Raw genomic sequence first — 17,542 nt, 5'->3', positions numbered from 1 at the left:
AAGTAAAATTAAACACAGAAAAAAGCTGTTGCTTGGGGGAGCTCGCGACAAGGCTGCCATACTCGGCGCCATCTTGGTGTCATTAATGATAGATTGTAAAGCGCTATATAAATGCAATCCCACTATTCATTCACTCTCACACACTGATGGAGGTAAGCTTCCCCGGGGAAGACTGACAGAAGGCTGGCTGCCACATCGCGCCAACACTGGCCAACACCAGTAGGTGGTAGGACGACGAAGACAGACGGAGCTGGGATCGAACCGGCAACCTTCCGGTTACAAGATGAGTTTCCCAACCCCCTGAACCACGGTCGCGTTCATTCTCAACAAAATATTCAAAAAGACACTAAATAGGAGGAAACGTCCCCATTCTTTGCTTTGTTCGTGTTCAGCTGTGAGAAACATTGTACATTATTTTATGTTATCCTTCAGCTTTTGTTCTTTGTCTTTTTTAACAATCGACCGAACAAGAACAATCTCAGTTTTTCATTATTAACACGTTAGAATTTGACGTCCTCTCAGAGACGAAGGCTGCCTAACATGTACTTCCAAAGCGTCTCTACGGTAACGCTGTGTGCAGTAAATATGAGATGTTAGCCTTGCACATAAACATAAATGCCAGCAGCTGCCCGCGTACTAACAGGACTGATGATGAGTGAACAGATGTTGCAGATGTTTCTGCTTCTCCTGCCCCTGTGCAAAGCACACGCTTCATGAAGTCTGTCCCTCACTGATTGGCTGCTGCTGATGGCGTTTCATAAACAGATGGAGTGATTTGCGTTTGTCACATGTGTGACCCCGATACTCCCATCCAGGCTTCATTCTGAACACTAATGTCATGTTGTCACCAGGTGGCGCCACTGAGCTATGATGCAAATTCCTCTCACACATACAGGCTGTGTCCCAATCCAGCGACCGCACCCTTCTCGTACTTCCTAGTACCCGCCGTATGTAGTGCGCGAACTGTGCGTACTACGAAGTAGGAGAAGTGAGAGGCTTGTGAAACGGGACGGTCTGGCCTCCGTCGTGCTGCTGAGGTTGCCTAGCAACCATGATACTAACCACGAGAAACGTTTCATACAGCTTTGTGTGACAGAAATGGAGAAAAATGTTTTTTTAATTTTTTATGACATCACTTTGATTAGTTGAGTATCAGAGGCAGCAATATAACACAGCTCACATTAACAGTGCAGTGGATCCTGCTTGTGCCGTGATGTTCAGGACTGCAAACCGAGCAGCATCACTGACTTTCAGCTTGTTGTGTTTGTGGATATATGACTGACTTTAATTATCCATAAATCATCACATCTCTGTGAGATTAAGGTCGACTATTGAACGGCGCATATTTAAAGGCTTTAAAACCAAGTTAGTACAAACGTCACTAACGTCACATGACTTTGCCGACATGTGGCCAACAGTCATGTTTTAATGTTCTTCATTATTAAACAGTCGCACATAAATAAGTGACATCATATTCAGTACTTACTGAAAGTTTACTCTTCAGCTGCTCCGCTTCAGGCATCCGCTGTTTGTTTGTTTTCGAACAAAATATCCACACCCACCGCCGCGCTATGAAATGTGGGATATATGGGACCACGAAGTGTACACCGGACCACACTTCAACTTTGGGGAAATGAAGGACGCATTTGTCGGCCTCTTAGAATTGGAGCGGTGTCCCAAAACATCGGCTGCATCCTTCGAAGGACCCGGCCTTCGCGGTCTGTGTGCCGGGTCCTTCGAAGACCGAGAAGGCCGGAAGTGCGAGGCTGTGAAATGTGACGTTCTCGCCTTCAGATTAGCGTCACCGCTTTCTCGGTGGAGTTTAATACATTCGGCCGTCTGCTCTTTCCTATCTAAAATATAACAGGACACTGCTGCAGACTCTCGACTGTCTCACACTTTGACGTTTATTCAGCTGTGTGAAAATCCCGGAGGAACCCAACGATGGATTAATAAAGTTTAATTTAATCTACTAACTTTAATCTCAGCTAAACCGATTCACTCCGGAACGAATAAAACGCGGAATAAAACAAACAATTACCTTAAGTTATTTGAGTGACTTATAACCTGAGTAGCGAAAGACGTCGCTGTGACGTAATCGGTCTACAAACGCGCACTACGAAGCGTGCGGTCGCTGGATTGGGACGCCGCCACAGCATCACCTGTCACCTGACTCCTCTCGTCCTACCACAGCTGCACTCAGGTTGTCCCTTTACCTGCGGTGTGATCTGTGATTCGTTGATGAATGCCGGTGAGCAGCAGGAGCTGTTTGTTTCACAGTCTAGTAAAAGCTAATAAAATAATCACAGCTGCGAGTGTGGGAACGATCTCCTCGGGATGAGACCCAGAAAGGACCTAGGAGAAAATGAAAGAGCGCGCTCCACCACTAACATGCGTGAATAACTTAAAACATTCAAACCAAACGATGCAGTAATAATGTTTGATGCTCCAGATTTTTACAATCACACGATGGGTGATGTAATCTGTGAGTATTTAGACCACAGCAGGATCCAAACCACAGATTTCTGCAGATGGAGACGGTGTTAGAGGATCAGTGGATCATATTCACAGCTCTGGATACAATTTTTGTATTGAACGCTCAGGGTGGGGAACTCCAAGGGCCGGTATCCTGCAGGTTCTAGATCTCACCCTGGGTCAGCACACCTGAATCACATGATTAGTCCATTACCAGGTCTCCGGAGAACTTCACGACACATCAAGTACGTTGTTTAGCCATTTAAATCAGCTGTGTTGGGTCAAGGACACATCTAAAACCTGTGTCCCCTGAGTTGCAGGGACCCCCCCCACAGATGGCGTGCATGTAAGCATCCGACTCAGACACACGAGCAGTAAATTTCAACCCTGAGGAGAGACGGGAACATTTCCTGCACCTGGAGATGCAGAGCTAAACGGCAGCAAAGAGCATCAAGTGATTCTGACAGTACGCACTCAGCAGTTCGGTCAAAGCCCAGATCCTGTTTGTCGCTGCTCACATGTCATCAACATCTCAATACAACATCGGCAGACGGTCGGCACGCTGCACAGTAAGCTTCAGAGTCAAACGCTGAAAGGTGTCCTGTTATCCGTTAGCTTCAGGAGAGAAAAATCACGGTTTGAACGATCCCTTACTTACTGCTGCCGAAACAATCCCATGTCCTCAGATTTCTACAACAATCGCTGTCGTGTCTCTGCTCGTCTTTGTTGATGTTACCAACATAAGTAACTTTGCACAGCCTTGTTATAATGTTGAGTATCGGTTCTGTTTGTTAATGAACTGGTCTCCTCAGGTGCTCCTGTCTGCACTCTGTGTTTCCTCATTCTTAGTGACTCTGGAATTACTTCGGCCCTGAAACATGTCCAGGCTTTAAGGAAGTCCCTGAAACTAACGCCACGCAGCGCTGATGATCAGGTGGAGACTTCCTGTTCCTGAGTTTGAGGCTGCCGTTTCCTGTTTGGTGGCTGTGAGGAGTTGGTGGGTTAGAAAGCGCTCGGAGAAGAGTTTGTTGAAAAAAGGTAGAATTTTAATCAGAAAGTTTTTCAGCACATCTCAGAAGATTCAAACGAGAACAAAACAACAGAAGAAAACTCGAGAAAAGCTTCGACTACGACAGAGTCCAGAGCTCGGCTCTCCCGGAGTCACGCTCTCTTTACTTCCTGTTCCTCAGACAAACAGCTTCTGCTCTGGACTCGACAGCGGGCGACACAACAGTGATGAGTTCACGTGAGAGCTCCACGCAGGAATAAAAAAAACGTATATAAAAGAGAAAGCAGACGTGGGGAGAGGAGCTGCTGGCCGAGGTCGTTCCCTTCCCGTCTTCATGTGATGAGCTGTGAGGAGAGAAAACACAGCTGAGGAACACCTGCAGGGTTCACCTGTGAGACCAGAGCACCCCAAACCCTCGCCGTTCCCATGATGCACCGCCGCATGGCAGAGGCGGGGTCACCAACTGGCAGGGTCTGTGCTCTGATGGTTAAACGGCTGCAGTACTGTGCAAAGGTCTTGAGCCACCGTGTGTTAGAAGAGCTGTATGATTTCACACGTGTAAATACAGAGTTTGATCCTTCAGCTCAGCGCGAGGACGTGCAGGGTGACGCTACGCCGCTTCAGTAATGCTGAGGTCCTGTTCCTCAGACCTTCATCACCGTTTCCTCCTGTGAGGCTCAAGACTTTTGCACAGTTCTGTACATGAACGTAAAGAAACAAAGTGAAAAACAACACATGACGGCGGTTTGTGAACTTCCTGTTTGCAGACTGAACGGTGACACCGAGCGAGGTGGGCGGGGTTTTGGTGGCGGCTCAGGTGGCTGCAGAATGAGAAACGCATCCACACGCAGCAGCCAATCAAATGGTTTCTAACATGTGTGGTTTTGATAAACATGGTGACGCGCCGACTCGCTTCCTGTTTTGGTTTTTAAAGAAACAGCAAGATGAAGCTGCTCTGAGATGACCCTGCTGGACATCAGCAAACCTTTTCCTCCTTACCTTTCACAATAAAAGCCCACAACAGACACTTCCTGCTGTCATTAAATACTGTACGTAATGTCTGTGATGTTCAAGTATTTATAGTCATTTGTAAAAGACTCGTTAATTGTGGTTTATCAAGAAAGATTTGGTGCATGGCTTTAATCTACAACTTCCTGTATGTGAGAAGCATTTCACCTCAACAGAAAGCAAACCTGACACGTTTCTATTCACCTGTAAATATTAACCTGACATCGAGGAGGACGGTAACCTGGGAATAAATCAGCTGATCTCCTGTTGGCTGATGAGCGGGGCTGGAGCTTCAGCAGGTAACACACAGGTGAGCAGTCAGGCTGCAGCCCCACCTGCACCTGCTCATGTTTCACAATCACCGTGACGACCGCTCTGAAGTCTCTTTGTGTGCGTGTCGTCATGGGCTCCGTGTTAGTGTGTGCGACTCTAGCTCAGTTTATATTGTTGGACGATAATTACAGAGTAGGTAACGAGTATTCTGTGTAATAGAGTACTTGTTTTGAGGAATGACAAACATGTGACCCACAGCATGCAGCGACTGCTCAGAGATGAAGCCTGTGGCAGACACGCCTCTGACCTGCTGCTGCCCTTTACTGTGGACAGTAAAGCACTGCACTAATGTCCCCACACCATCAGGAAGAACAGCGTGTGTGTATGTGTGTGTACTCACAGATTTGACGGTCTGTTTGATGAAGTCCTTCTTGGTGCTCAGGTCGTGCTCGGGGTACGTGTCAAACACCTGGAACAGAGTGTCACGCCTCACCGTCAGACAAACTGAGCTGTGACACACACGCGCACACACACACACACACACACACACACACGCACGCGCACGCACACACACACACGCACACACACACACACACGCACGCACACACACACTCTCTAACCCCCCTGACCCCCTCAGTCAGCTGGTTTACTTGTGGGGACCAACGTGTCCGTCCCCACAAGTCTGAAGGCATGTCTGAGACAAAGTCTCACCCAAGTTACAGTTGGGTGAGGGTGAGAGGGAGCATTATGTCAGAGTTAGAGTACCGACACTGTGTGTGTGGGCAGGCCTTTTCTGGGCCCTCGAGCCACATGTTTGGACAGCTGCTGCAGCCTGAGGGTGACGCCCCCACCTGTCCACACTGCTCAGCATCTGTAACCATGGTAACACAAGAAGCAGGGAGACTGACCCTCTGGCAGATCTGCTTCATGGTCATCTCCTCCAGGTTGGCCTCCTTCAGCAGACTCTGCACCGTCTCCTTCAGCTGCTCGTCGCTCGGCCCCTTCTTCACCATCTTGATCAGCGGCTCATCATCGTCCGAGCTGTCCTCCGCTGCACGACGACGAGCCGCAGAAAAACACACGAAGAAGAAGAACAGGAGATTTACAGCCAGGTCTCTGACATCATCGTCCTCACTGTGGAGGTCGCTCCGAAACACGCAGTGGCCAATTCATTAGGAACTAAACTGACTCATATTCTGACCAATCAGGATGTTTTGGACGAGCCTGGGTAAACATCAGAACAGGAAGTCTTCGTCACACCTTCAGCTGCCTCGTTTCTGAGGGCTCTTATTTTGGTAACAAGGTTAACGGTTGTCACCTAAAGTCTCAGTGAGCACTTCGCTGTGAAACATAAATTTATGGTTTTTACCTGCAAACTGGGCGTTAAACTTTGAGCTACCTGGGTCGGACCCACACCTGGGATCAACATGAGCGTGACGCCGCAGACCTCAGATCACAGATCAGACTGATCGATGAGACGAGCTCACCTGTGTTGTTCCTGCGGTGGCTGCTGCTGTCCGCCTTCTTCGTCTTGGCCGCAGGTTTGGCTGCAGCGGCTTTCTTCTTCCTGGGCTGGAAAAGAAATCATCATGTAACGTGGGCTGTATTCAGTGGTTAGAGGACGAGGCAGCCGACACACTCAGCAGAACAGTCAAAAGCTTGCGACCACAGTGGCAGTGGGAATTCCACAGTGTTTGTCCTTTAATAAACACCAACCTTACAAGCCCGACTGAACGGCTGCGGTCTCATCATACATGAAGCGAGCAGAGTTCATACAACCCGTAACGTTGAGTTAATGAGGTAAACACATGAGGTGTGTGAGCACGCTTCTCCCACACTCTACAGAGGGCACCCGTGACATCACTAAACATCAAGTTAGGCTGTCTTAAGGAGACACCGCACTATTATGGCTGTTACAGCCGCCATCATCGACTCTGCAGAGCGAGAGGATGGTCACAGAGAGCTGCTGGAGGAGGATGTGGTCCAGGCGGTGGTTCCCGGGAACATCAGCCTGCATCTGGATGAAGACGTGTTTGTAACGTGAGGAAGCTTCAGCTGCGTCAATGAATGAATTTGATTGACAATAAATTGTGAATCAAACTTGCATCACTGTGTTGGACTAAGGTGCTCGTAAATCTGGGAGTAATATGGGTCCTAAACTCCGTCCTTTAAGGTCCCGAAGTCAAACAAACATCACTGAGAGTTAAAAACGGTCTAAATTCTTTCACCTTTAATAAAATGATCAGTGTTGCTGCTTTACCAGGTGGAACTATGAAGTTTAACATCCAGGCATCCATGAAAACAGGATTCATTACATTTAACTGAGTTAGAAGTTAGCAGGAAGTTAACTCGCTAGTTTTGCTAGTTACCTAAGCATGATGTAGCATGTTCTGACTGAGAGACTTATGAAAAAATTCAAACGTACAGCTCTGCTATCATTTCCAACATAAATGAAGACAGAAAGCTAAACAGCAGTGACGTTTGTAGGATTACTGAAGTTGGGCTAGCTGCTATATAATGATATACGAATGCTAGCGACACAGCTATGTTAGCATAACATAAACACTGAAGCTGGAGGACGAACACTAACACTTTTCCACTCGCTGTAAGTTAATGTGAGGGTTCCTGATGGTTAGAGACAAATACAGTCGCATGGCAGGATGCTGTAAACGGACCAAACTTCAGTCAGGAGAACAACTGAGATAATCCATCCACAACACGAGGCTAGTCATTAATATACCGCAACAACATGGGAATAGAGCCGCTGTGAGAGGATTCAACATTAATGAATCAATGTTACAGAAGTGGTAAATGGCCTGTATTTGTATAGTGCTTTCACTAGTCCCGCCTAGGGACCCCAAAGCGCTTTACACACCCAGTCATCCCAACACACAGTCACACACGGGTGGAGGCAGCTACAGTTGTAGCCAGAACCCGGGGCAGACTGACAGAAGTGAGGCTGCCATATCGCGCCATCGGCCCTTCTGACCACCACCAGTAGGCAAGATGTGTGAAGAGTTTAGTACTCACTAGTCAAAGGAGCTTGCAAAGAAAAGCGTCTGGACTTCTTTAAGTTGCTTGAAGACGTTTCACCTCTCATCCGAGAAGCTTCTTCAGTTCTAAGGTCAAATGGTGGAGAGTCCCAGATATAAACCTAGTGGGAGTTTCCCCCCACAGAGGGACAAAAGGACCCCCTGATGATCCTCTAATCGCCTGAGCCAAGGTGTGAAACTGGGTGTGGGTCCCAATCAGCCAGAGTTTCGGGTGAGTTCATTGTGAAACCTGGCCCCACCTTATCATGCGATTCCTGAGGTCAGATGGCCCAGGATGTGAGTGGGCGTTAAGGCGTCTGGGAAGGGATCTCAAAACTGGATTATAGATGGCAGAGAGTTGGTGTCGTAAGCCCCCGCCTCTGTTCAAAGATGGTCGCTCACAGTGGACATAGATGGCTTCTTTCACTCCTCTTTCAAACCATCTGTCCTCTCTGTCCAAAATGTGAACATTGGCATCCTCAAAGAGTGACCTTTGATCCTTAAGATGCAGATGGACTGCTGAGTCTTGTCCTGTGGAGGTGGCTCTTCTGTGTTGTGCCATGCGCTTGTGAAGTGGCTGTTTGGTCTCTCCAATGTAGAGGTCTGGCATTCCTCGCTGCACTGTACAGCATACACCACATTGTTAAGTCTGTGTTTTGGCGTTTTGTCTTTCGGGTGAACCAGTTTCTGTCTGAGGTGTTGCTGGGTCTGAAATGCACCGGGATGTCATGCTTGGAGAAAACTCTCCTGAGTTTCTCTGATACACCGGCTACATAGGGGATGACAATGTTGTTGCTCTGTCCTTCTTATCCTCCCTCGCTGGTGTCTGGTCTTCTTTTCTGTGCCTCTTTGCTGACTTTAAGAACGCCCATTTAGGATAGCCGCACGTTTTGAGTGCTTCCTTTACATGTGTGTGTTCCTTCTTTTTTCCTTTTCAGACTTTAGACAGGATTCTCACTGAACCTGAAAAGAGAGTATTAGCCAAAGGACTCAATTTTGCCATTTCTCCACAACAGTTGCCCATAGTGGACCTCATCACAGCCACAGAATCTGCCATACGGATTAATAAATTATCACAGACAGAAGCAGAGCAAATCAGGATGAAAGTCTCAGCCACGCTCTCCAGTGCCAAAGTCCCTCCATCCAACCTACAATACAGGATGGACGTCTCAAGAACTTAAAGAGTCCAGACGCTTTTCTTTGCAAGCTCCTTTGACTACGATGACCTGGATGACTGAGAACCTTCACAGACAGTCTTGCCCAAGGATACAACGACCGAGACTGTCCGAGCCGGGGCTCGAACCGGCCACCTTCCGCTTACAAGACGAACTCCCAACTCTTGAGCCACGATCCTCCAGAAGTGGAGGAAGCAAGAAGAATGAGTTGAATAAAGTTTCATTTATCTGACTGCTTTGTTTCCCTTAATGTGTCTTATAATCCCGTGCACCTTATGGTCTGAAAAATACATATTTGACTTTTTTATTTGACTCACTGCAGTTTAATGTTGCAAAGCACCTCTTTTTAACTTCGGTGGATGTTATACTTGGTTATGCTCAGGATATGTCAGCCCATTTCTACTGGAAATGCCTTTTGGTTAAACTTTCAGCAAAGAATTTGCATTTGCACTGTTAAATGTTTATATAGCTTTAATGCACATAAAACAGCTGCTTGTTTAAGTGAAATAAATGGATGGGTTTTTTTGCACTAGCAAAGTTGTGGAGTTGTATTTTGTCTCGCATCAATTATATCGTCAGTTCTATCGTTATCGCAAATTTATATCGTGATAAATATTTTTGGCCATATCGCTCTGCTCGCGTGTTTACCTTCTCATCTGCATCGCTGTCCGACTCAGACTCATCTGAAACTTCCTTCTTTGATCGCTTTTTGGGAAAACCCGTCTTCTTCGCTGGTGTCCGTGCTCGCTTACTCCCTCTGCTGGACTTAGACTGGAACACACACACACACACACACACACACACGCACACGTCAGACGGTTTCCTGTCAGCTGATCACCTTCTGCTCCACCTGCTTCACTCTGTGCTCACCACCACCACCTCCTCTGCAGACTCCTCAGACTTGTCAGACTGCTCCTCCTCCTCTTTCTCTGACGGTTTTTCCTCGGCGTCCGATCCTTCCGCCTGCGCCGAAGCTCCCGCCTTCTCGTCTTCCTCATCGTCGTCTTCGTCGCTGCTCGAGTCCATGACGATGGCTTTGGACTTGCTTCCTGTTTTGGACTTCTTGGGGCTGGACGACGAGCTGGCGGTTTTGGTTTTGTTCTTCTTCTTCACCATCGAGTCGTCGCCCGACAGCTTCTTCTTCGATTTCCTCTTCTTCTTCACTGGCAGCCGCTGCCGAAGGTCAGAGGACACGTTTAATAAAAACTGAAAAGTTCAGGTCCAGGAGAGTCTCGGCGCCACAAGTAGCTCAGCTCACCTTGCCACTGTTCTTCGGTGCAGTGAGGAAGGTCAGGATTCGGTCCACCAGGTCCGAGTGGGTTCCTTTCTTCTCCAGATCCAGCACGCTGCAGACCACCTTCAGCTTGCTGTTTGTGAAGTTTGAGTTCCTGCACGGAGAGAGTCAGCGGTTAGCCAGAGAACGAGCTTCATCGTGGACAGATGAAGGTTTCACGAACACGGCAAAAGGTTTTTATCGATCTCGCTGCCCGCCGCGTTAAAGTCCGACGCTCAGAGGTCACCGCTCCATGCGACGGCTCCCCGGCTCTGAGCGCGCTCAGACACGCAGCTGAAGACGTCCGAGTGGGTGTTTGCTGAGAATGGTGTGACGCAGAGCAGGAGTCTGCTCTGTGGACTCCTCTGTAGTCATCACTGGGTGGGGTACAGTGGTAGTACTGCAGTAATACATCACATATTCATGTTTGATATGACGTGGTAATAAAAACGCCCTGTCAGACTGGCGACCTGTCCAGGTGTACTCTGCCTCTCACCCAATGGTTACTGGGGATAGGCTCCGCCCCCCAGAGCATGGATGGAGCTTTGTGGACACACGGATCAGGTGATAAGTCACAGGTCACGTGTCTGAGACTCCGTGTTTGATTTGGTAGTTTTAAACTCATAAATCACGTTTCCAGCTGGAATCGAACCAGCAACCCTTTGTTTGAATGAAGGTCAGCAGGTCGTTTAAACGGCATTATCCATGGGGCGTCCCGCCCAAGCACACGAATCCCAACCTCCTGTAAACGCACCGAGCGCTGCGTGACCTCTGACCTTCTGTCTGTAGGTTACCGTCATGGAAATACTGAGCGCACACTTACTTGAGAAGCTTTTCCCGTTTTTTGGCAAACTGCTCGCTGTCAGCATCAAAGGCGAAGCCGTTGAACAGCCGCAGGTTCTTCTTTATCAACGCCATCTGAAAAAGAAGGAACAGCGCTCAGAGTCAGCCCGATCACCTGACACGGTCAGCACACAGGTCAGAGCGCCGTGCGGCCACGTCCCCTCAGGGCGCGCACGCTGCTCGGCAGCAGACCGGACGTTTCACCGATGCAGAGATCGTCGTTACGGTTTTGTTCACGTCTCCTTTGTCCTGCGTTTAGAGGATCTGACCCACACGGACATTCCTGCTCAGACATCTTTATTTGTTTCAGAACTAAAGTTTCTCTCACAGTCGGCAGTTTCAGTTTGGACCACACTGACTGAAACACAGCGCGAACGTGTTTGCTGCTAACTCCTGGGCAGAGGTCCTCTCAGATACAGCAGCAGGTGGCAGGAAGTAGAACCCCATCAGCGGGATTTACTCTGAGTAATCCGGCTTTTAAAACAGATTTCTGTTTTGTGTGTTTAAACGTTCCCACCTTCCCAGGTCTGTCGAACAGGATGGCGTGCAGAGGTTTCAGGTCAGCCGGCTTCATCTTGGTGATTTGGTAGCTGGTGCGAGGAATGTCTCCCAATTTATCGCCGCTGCCTGAAAACGACAGAGACGAACAGCAGCAGTGTTCAGACACGTACACGTCACGCTGAGACCAGTTGAGGCCACGGCCCGTCGTCGCTCACCGTCTCCGATCTTGAGCTTCTCTCTTTGCTTCGGCGCCTGGAAGTCGAGCCTCTCCACAGTCTTCTTTGCCCGTTTCCCTTCGATGATTTCTCCCACAGCTGCGACCAAAACAAACTCAAACATAAATCACTGGTCTGAGCCAGCCCACAGGCCCGAGCCCCTCACGCCGTCTGATCCCCGTTACCTGAGATTTTGGAGCCTCTTTTATTGGGACTCGTCTGGTCCTCCTGTGACGGTTCCTGCTGGTCCTCCACCTCCTCCTCAGACACCGCGGAGCTGTCCATTGCCTCCTCCGCTGCGTCACTCATGTCTGACCTGTTGCCGACACTCCACGAATCCTAGGGGCAAGAAACAAACACACACACACCAGCGGGCATGTGGTCAGGATTCTTCCTCCTGGACTAATCAGAAGCAGTACACTGCCATCACACACATGAGGTTGTGAGAGGTGTGTGCTGCCATGTGTGTAACTGAAGACATGCCCAAGTTTTCTTTGAGCAGTCAGAGCATCTGCATCAAAATCACACCCAGAGAGAAGAAACTAACACACAGTGAGTGGAAACATGAGCCGAAAGGTCCGCTGACTCCATCACGTTGGCACTTGCACTCTGTCACTCCTGTTTTACCTGGCAGGTGCGTCTCTTTGTACAATCTGCTGAATTCTGAACAGAGTCTGGCAGCGCGGGTGCTAGCCATCAATGCCTGGAGCCCAGTTTAACTTTACTGTGAATGTTCGCTGAATGAAACGCGGGCAGGTGTGTGCGCAGGCGCTCGTGTGGAACACTCAGGTTTGACTCTGGGGGATTTTTGCGGGCTTTTGTTTGTTTCTTCGCTCTTTGCGGATTCTTGGCGCTCAGTTAGCCGCTAACAGGCTGAGCGCTACCCGGCAGCTTCCTCCCTCCTCGCCGCCGAGCCCGCTGACCTGGCGGTCACCTGTGCGCAGACGGTCCGCAAGTGAATGGAAAACGTGAACCTGCCGTTACCGTTTATCGGCGGACGGCTGCAGCTAGCACCGCGTGCTAACGCCGCCGTTAGTCGCTCAACAGACACCGAGCCATAACCCGCCGATAAACCGGCCCGGTGCAGCCGCACACGAGCCTCCGGAATCCCGCGGAGAAACAGTGTATCAACAGCTGAGAAACACTCACCTGCTCCCGAAACTGCGCGCGAGCCGCCGATCACCTGTCAGCTCTGTTTTTGATTTTGTAATGGCGGTTTCTCTACGGGGCGGGGACTCATGCGGAGGCGACCACCGATTGGATCTCTCTCCGATGACGTAAAACCCGTTGCGTCCTTATAGGGAAGCGAACCCGGGTGACGTCGCGTTGCCGCCCCCTGTGTTCACACTTCAGTACTACAGGCAGGAAAAAAAGGATTAGGACAACGATCAACTAAAACTGCAATAAAAAGGAGAAAAACATTTCAATAGAAGAAATGAAATAAAAAGAACAAAGCAAGACTCCTTATTTATAAAAACTACAAGTGCTGAACACCTCAAAGACTAAATCAACAAAAACAAATATACTGCTGTTAATGTTCGTCCTGCTGGTAATGAAATGATGGATTACTGCCTCAAAGGAGACAAAGATGTCACCTCGTGAGAGAGAAACTGCGTTTATCTCACATTTATTATATTTAATAAGGATAAAAGTCTGTCTCGGGTCGTTTATTACTGTCGCTGTCTGACTTTTACCCCCAGCATCAAAAATGAATTACAAAAGTGACAGAAACATTCAAACGTCTTCATGAAAGTAACTCATGCAGACCAAACGAAACCAGGAGGACAAAGTCTGGCTTAACCGAACCAAAAGGAATTCGCTTTAATGAAAATGCAGCGCCGATCGGAATAATGGAGGATAGTTTCAGCTGGTAGCTCCACATCTGTCACAGCTGCCCCGCTTCCCTGTACTGTTCGATCCCCGGCAGTTTGGAGGGTCGAACCGTTGACTGCAGGACGCCGTGAGTCACATCACATGATGTGAACCATCGCAGCAGCTTTGACACTGCTGACGTCACACAGTCTGATCATTTTAAGCAATAAAAATTAATCAAATTGGATTAATTTAATACGATTTAAACACACGAACGACAGAGCACAGGTGAGCACTATCACAGCAGGTGAGGACAGATTGGGCGGGGCCACCTTACAGAGGAGGGAAAGACTTGACAGGCTATAAGAGTAAAAAGAACCAGAACCCAAAAGAGGAACCAGAACCTAAAAACAGAGATCAGGACCCCAAAACAGGAACCTCTCAGGCCGACACAAAGCTGCTGTAAACGAGTCCAAGAATGAATCTTGAATCATTTAAAAACAACAACACGTCTGAAAATAAAAAGTGCCTTTAATCATTTCCCCTCCCTCCTTTTCCTCACAGCAGCACAAATTATGAACTGGAACTTTTTATGGCCCAGAAAGACGAGGGCTCTGCAGCGCCACCGTCTGTCAGTCCTGACAGGAAATGTATGCGAAGAGTTTCAAATTAAAACCGTGACTGTGAGCACGCTCAGTCTGCAGCTTCATGACATGAAACCATCAGCACACAGCAAACCCAGCATGCCCAAGTTAACACTGACAGAGTTGATTTCAACATTAAAGCGTCTATATGGGTCCACACCATGAGCGTTAATTTAACTCTTTTTGGAGAGTTTCTAACTCTGATTTAGTGTTAAATCCCAAATCTGTCTGGAGTTGATCATTTAACACTTGTTAATGCTAACTAGGTGTTAAGAGTTTATATATTAACTCTCACAGAGTGTTTTATTTTAACTACATCGGAGTTATCTTCCAATTCATTGTAAAACTTCTAAAATTTTACTAATTCCTTTGGAAACAAACGTTTATTAAAAAGAGGCCAGGTTTTTCTGAAAAACCTTTGTTTTGAACTGTGCACCACGTGTACATGCTCTGACTTTCATTAGAATATTGCTTACCAAAGGGACATAGGTGAGCTGGTCAGTGCAAACAGCACGCTCATTACTCTTTTCTTCAGTACAATAGACTATGTGCACGTTAGCATATGCTACTTCCGGTGCAGAAACTCCTGTGGGGAGCTTTGTTTCCGGTGTCCTATTTGCACCTGGTTTACGGTCCAAAACAAGTTAAGCAAATGAATGAATCACGCTGCGATTTACATTTCTACAGATGTCTCGGGCATTTACCCAATATATCTGTAAATGATGTTCATCGACTTGTCGATATTTTCCCCCGCGCCTCAGAGCAAAAGAGAAAAGGGATTCAAATGTTATATTTCTCAGCTGTCCCTCGTTTATCGCGGGTGTTATGTTCTAAAAATAATCAGCGAGAGGTGAAATCAAGGAGCCAATTTTATTTTTTGACGGTGCAAAACGTTTGGTGGACATCGTGGACATACAGCACTGCACTGCAGAGTCACACTGCTAGCATCGATGCAGCGATTCTGTCCTGTACAGGAGAGACGTCACGGAGGAGATCGTCTGCAGCGATCAGGACGCAGGACACAATGTGACGTAAAAAAAAAAGCAAACTTGCACTAAACTGCGAAACAGCGAGGTGAAAGGTGAACTGTGTTATAGTGAGGGACCGCTGTAATTTTGAAGGTAAGTCACAACATACCCTTCGTACATACTAATGTATAGAAACCGTTACCAGCAATCATTCGTTTTTGTGTGGCTTTTTTCACGGTTTGTTAACATGCTGTGTGTGTGTGTACTTGACGAGCTGATCTCGACATAACGGGAAACATCTGGTTTGACTATTCTTCACCTGTAGTTTGAATTCTGAACATTTGCCTGTTTAAATCATGAGACCAGTCATTATACAGAGATGTGCTTCTGAATGTGGACGATGTGTCTTCTGCTGCAGTGATGCAGTTCTGCTTGTGTTGAGTGATGTAAACAACTGATCGATCTAAACGCTTTAAACGTCAAAATTGATCATTAGATTTTTTACGACACAGCAGCGGTGAGTGTTCCCACCTTCTGCTCTTTGTAACTTAACGCCATCTTTCCGTTTTCGAGTTCTGGACATGATTTTGGAGGATATCTTCACAGTAGCGATTGACCGCAAAGTAAAGCTACCGGAAATGTACAACCCCACATCCGGTCTCAAACCAGGAAGTTAGCATTGTCTCGTGCACATAGTCAATATGAACGTCCTCCCTTCATCACTTTGTGGAGCTCTAACTCCCCCCATATCCCACCTTCCCAAGCATATCCTGTGTGCAGAGTCAATAAAAGTTAATTGTGTACTAATTAATTGCAGCACAGTACAAAAAAAAAAAGAATAATTTCTGAGTAACATGTGGTTTGTATTTTCCCAAAAGACAGTTCCAGATACGAATCCATTGCCCATATTTAAAGCCAATATCAGAACAGGTTTGTTAACATGGTGCTCTCTCAAACAACCGAAGAACACAGACAACAGTTAATGCCGAACTACATTTAAAACAGTCTGTTTCATTTTGACCTAAACCGTGTGCACAAAACTCTGCAGGGATGTCGACCCACAGTCAGCGCTTCTGCTGTTTGCTACGTCGGTTTGGTGGTTTTCAGGCTTCACGTAGCATCATTATGTCAACAATCTAAACATTGTTTTAGGTGTAATTGAGCCAAAACCTGACTGAATATTCACATACAAGCTGTTTTCCAAGGCTGTAGTGTTTGGCTGCAAACAACAGATTTCACCGAGCAGCGAGGCTAATGCCTTTCACGCCGCTTTGTCTCAACTCAAAAAAAGTCACAAAAGTAAAAGAAAGTAATAATAATTAAAACAATCTCAGAAAAAAATGACTTACCAAGCATGGCAGACAACTCAGAAATCTGTAGAGCGAAATGTTCTGAAACGGCTTCACTTTGGTGCTGGGGCCGGAGTCTGTGCATTTACTATATTAGTGTCATAGCCCCTTTAGGAGTTAAGAGTTCAGAGGTCAAGAGTTCACGCTTCCATTGCAACGCCTCCAGATTTGATATAGAAACACTCGATTTTAACAGTATTATTTTACACCTCAGACTTACGTCTAAAGACTGTAACTGTCAAATTAAAGTACGAACACCAACATATTTAACACGGTCATTTCCAGGCCGGACACATGGTGGTGCTGTGGCAGCAGCGTCTGTGAGGCTCACAAAAGTGGAGCACATTTTTATTCTCGGGCTCAGTCGCACTGTTGCCTAGCAACAGCAGCAGCATCTCAGAGAGAGGGGCGTCCTGTATGGAGGGTGATTAATGCCGCGTATGGCTGCACACCAGCTCGCTCTTGTTATTATCAAGTTTCACACTTTGGATGTTTGTCTTCATCTCTGTGGACGGGAACAGGGTGGTTGCTGCTCCGCCTTCTCCTCTTCACCCCACACAGTGGGCAGAGTCAACTGTCCAATCAGAATTCAAAGAAAAACTATAAAAAACATGAATTCTGCCTGCAGGGAATGAAGTAATCAGATTACACTGCAGGCAGATTTGTTACTGACGGAAGCCTCGTGGTGTCAGAGTGAAGCACACCGAGAATGATTAAGAAATAAAACTTTATGTAAATGTCGGCTCCAAACACTGATTTTGTATCGATGCTGCAGGGCCCGCGTCACCGCCAGCGTCACCACCACCACTGTTCCACGATTTCCTGTGTGAGCAGCTTCTGCAGTGTCTGTGCAGCGTTCTCACGCTGATCACCATCCTGCGTCTTTGAGCTGAAACACAAATCACGTCCTTCCTTTAACCATCCTGAAGTACGACCTCACAGTTTGTCCTGAAACAACAGCTGTA

The 17,542-nt window shown here is 47.5% G+C and overlaps 2 protein-coding genes across 3 annotated transcripts in view; both read right to left on the bottom strand.

The window, feature by feature from the left end:
* LOC121815355 overlaps positions 1 to 1,091 on the bottom strand; it is an 8,850-nt gene extending 7,759 nt beyond the window's left edge. The window contains exon 1 of the mRNA XM_042225979.1: positions 1 to 1,091. Coding sequence (XP_042081913.1) covers positions 1 to 72 — 72 coding nt within the window. The 5' untranslated portion in view covers positions 73 to 1,091.
* Positions 1,092 to 3,499: 2,408 nt separating this feature from the next.
* dek (DEK proto-oncogene) lies at positions 3,500 to 13,110 on the bottom strand. Of its 2 annotated transcripts, none has more exons than XM_042225939.1 (12): positions 12,954 to 13,110; positions 11,990 to 12,143; positions 11,805 to 11,903; positions 11,606 to 11,715; positions 11,069 to 11,163; positions 10,231 to 10,360; positions 9,843 to 10,145; positions 9,621 to 9,743; positions 6,253 to 6,337; positions 5,674 to 5,816; positions 5,166 to 5,234; positions 3,500 to 3,828 (listed from the first exon to the last, which is right to left on the bottom strand). In XM_042225939.1, the coding sequence occupies exons 2-12, from the start codon at positions 12,111 to 12,113 to the stop codon at positions 3,817 to 3,819; spliced, it is 1,293 nt and encodes a 430-aa protein (XP_042081873.1). In that variant the 5' UTR covers positions 12,114 to 12,143; positions 12,954 to 13,110; the 3' UTR covers positions 3,500 to 3,816. The 2 variants fall into 2 exon arrangements, with proteins under 2 accessions (XP_042081873.1, XP_042081874.1); XM_042225940.1 differs by having other exon boundaries at positions 9,852 to 10,145.
* Between the last annotated feature and the right edge of the window lie 4,432 nt (positions 13,111 to 17,542).

This window comes from Haplochromis burtoni, unplaced genomic scaffold (assembly GCF_018398535.1).
Source record: "Haplochromis burtoni strain Fernald_Lab_line unplaced genomic scaffold, NCSU_Asbu1 Contig_190, whole genome shotgun sequence".
Taxonomy (NCBI): Eukaryota; Metazoa; Chordata; class Actinopteri; order Cichliformes; family Cichlidae; genus Haplochromis; species Haplochromis burtoni.
The sequence above is the reverse complement of the archived record's forward strand: the minus strand, read 5'-3'. Positions and strand labels throughout refer to the sequence as shown.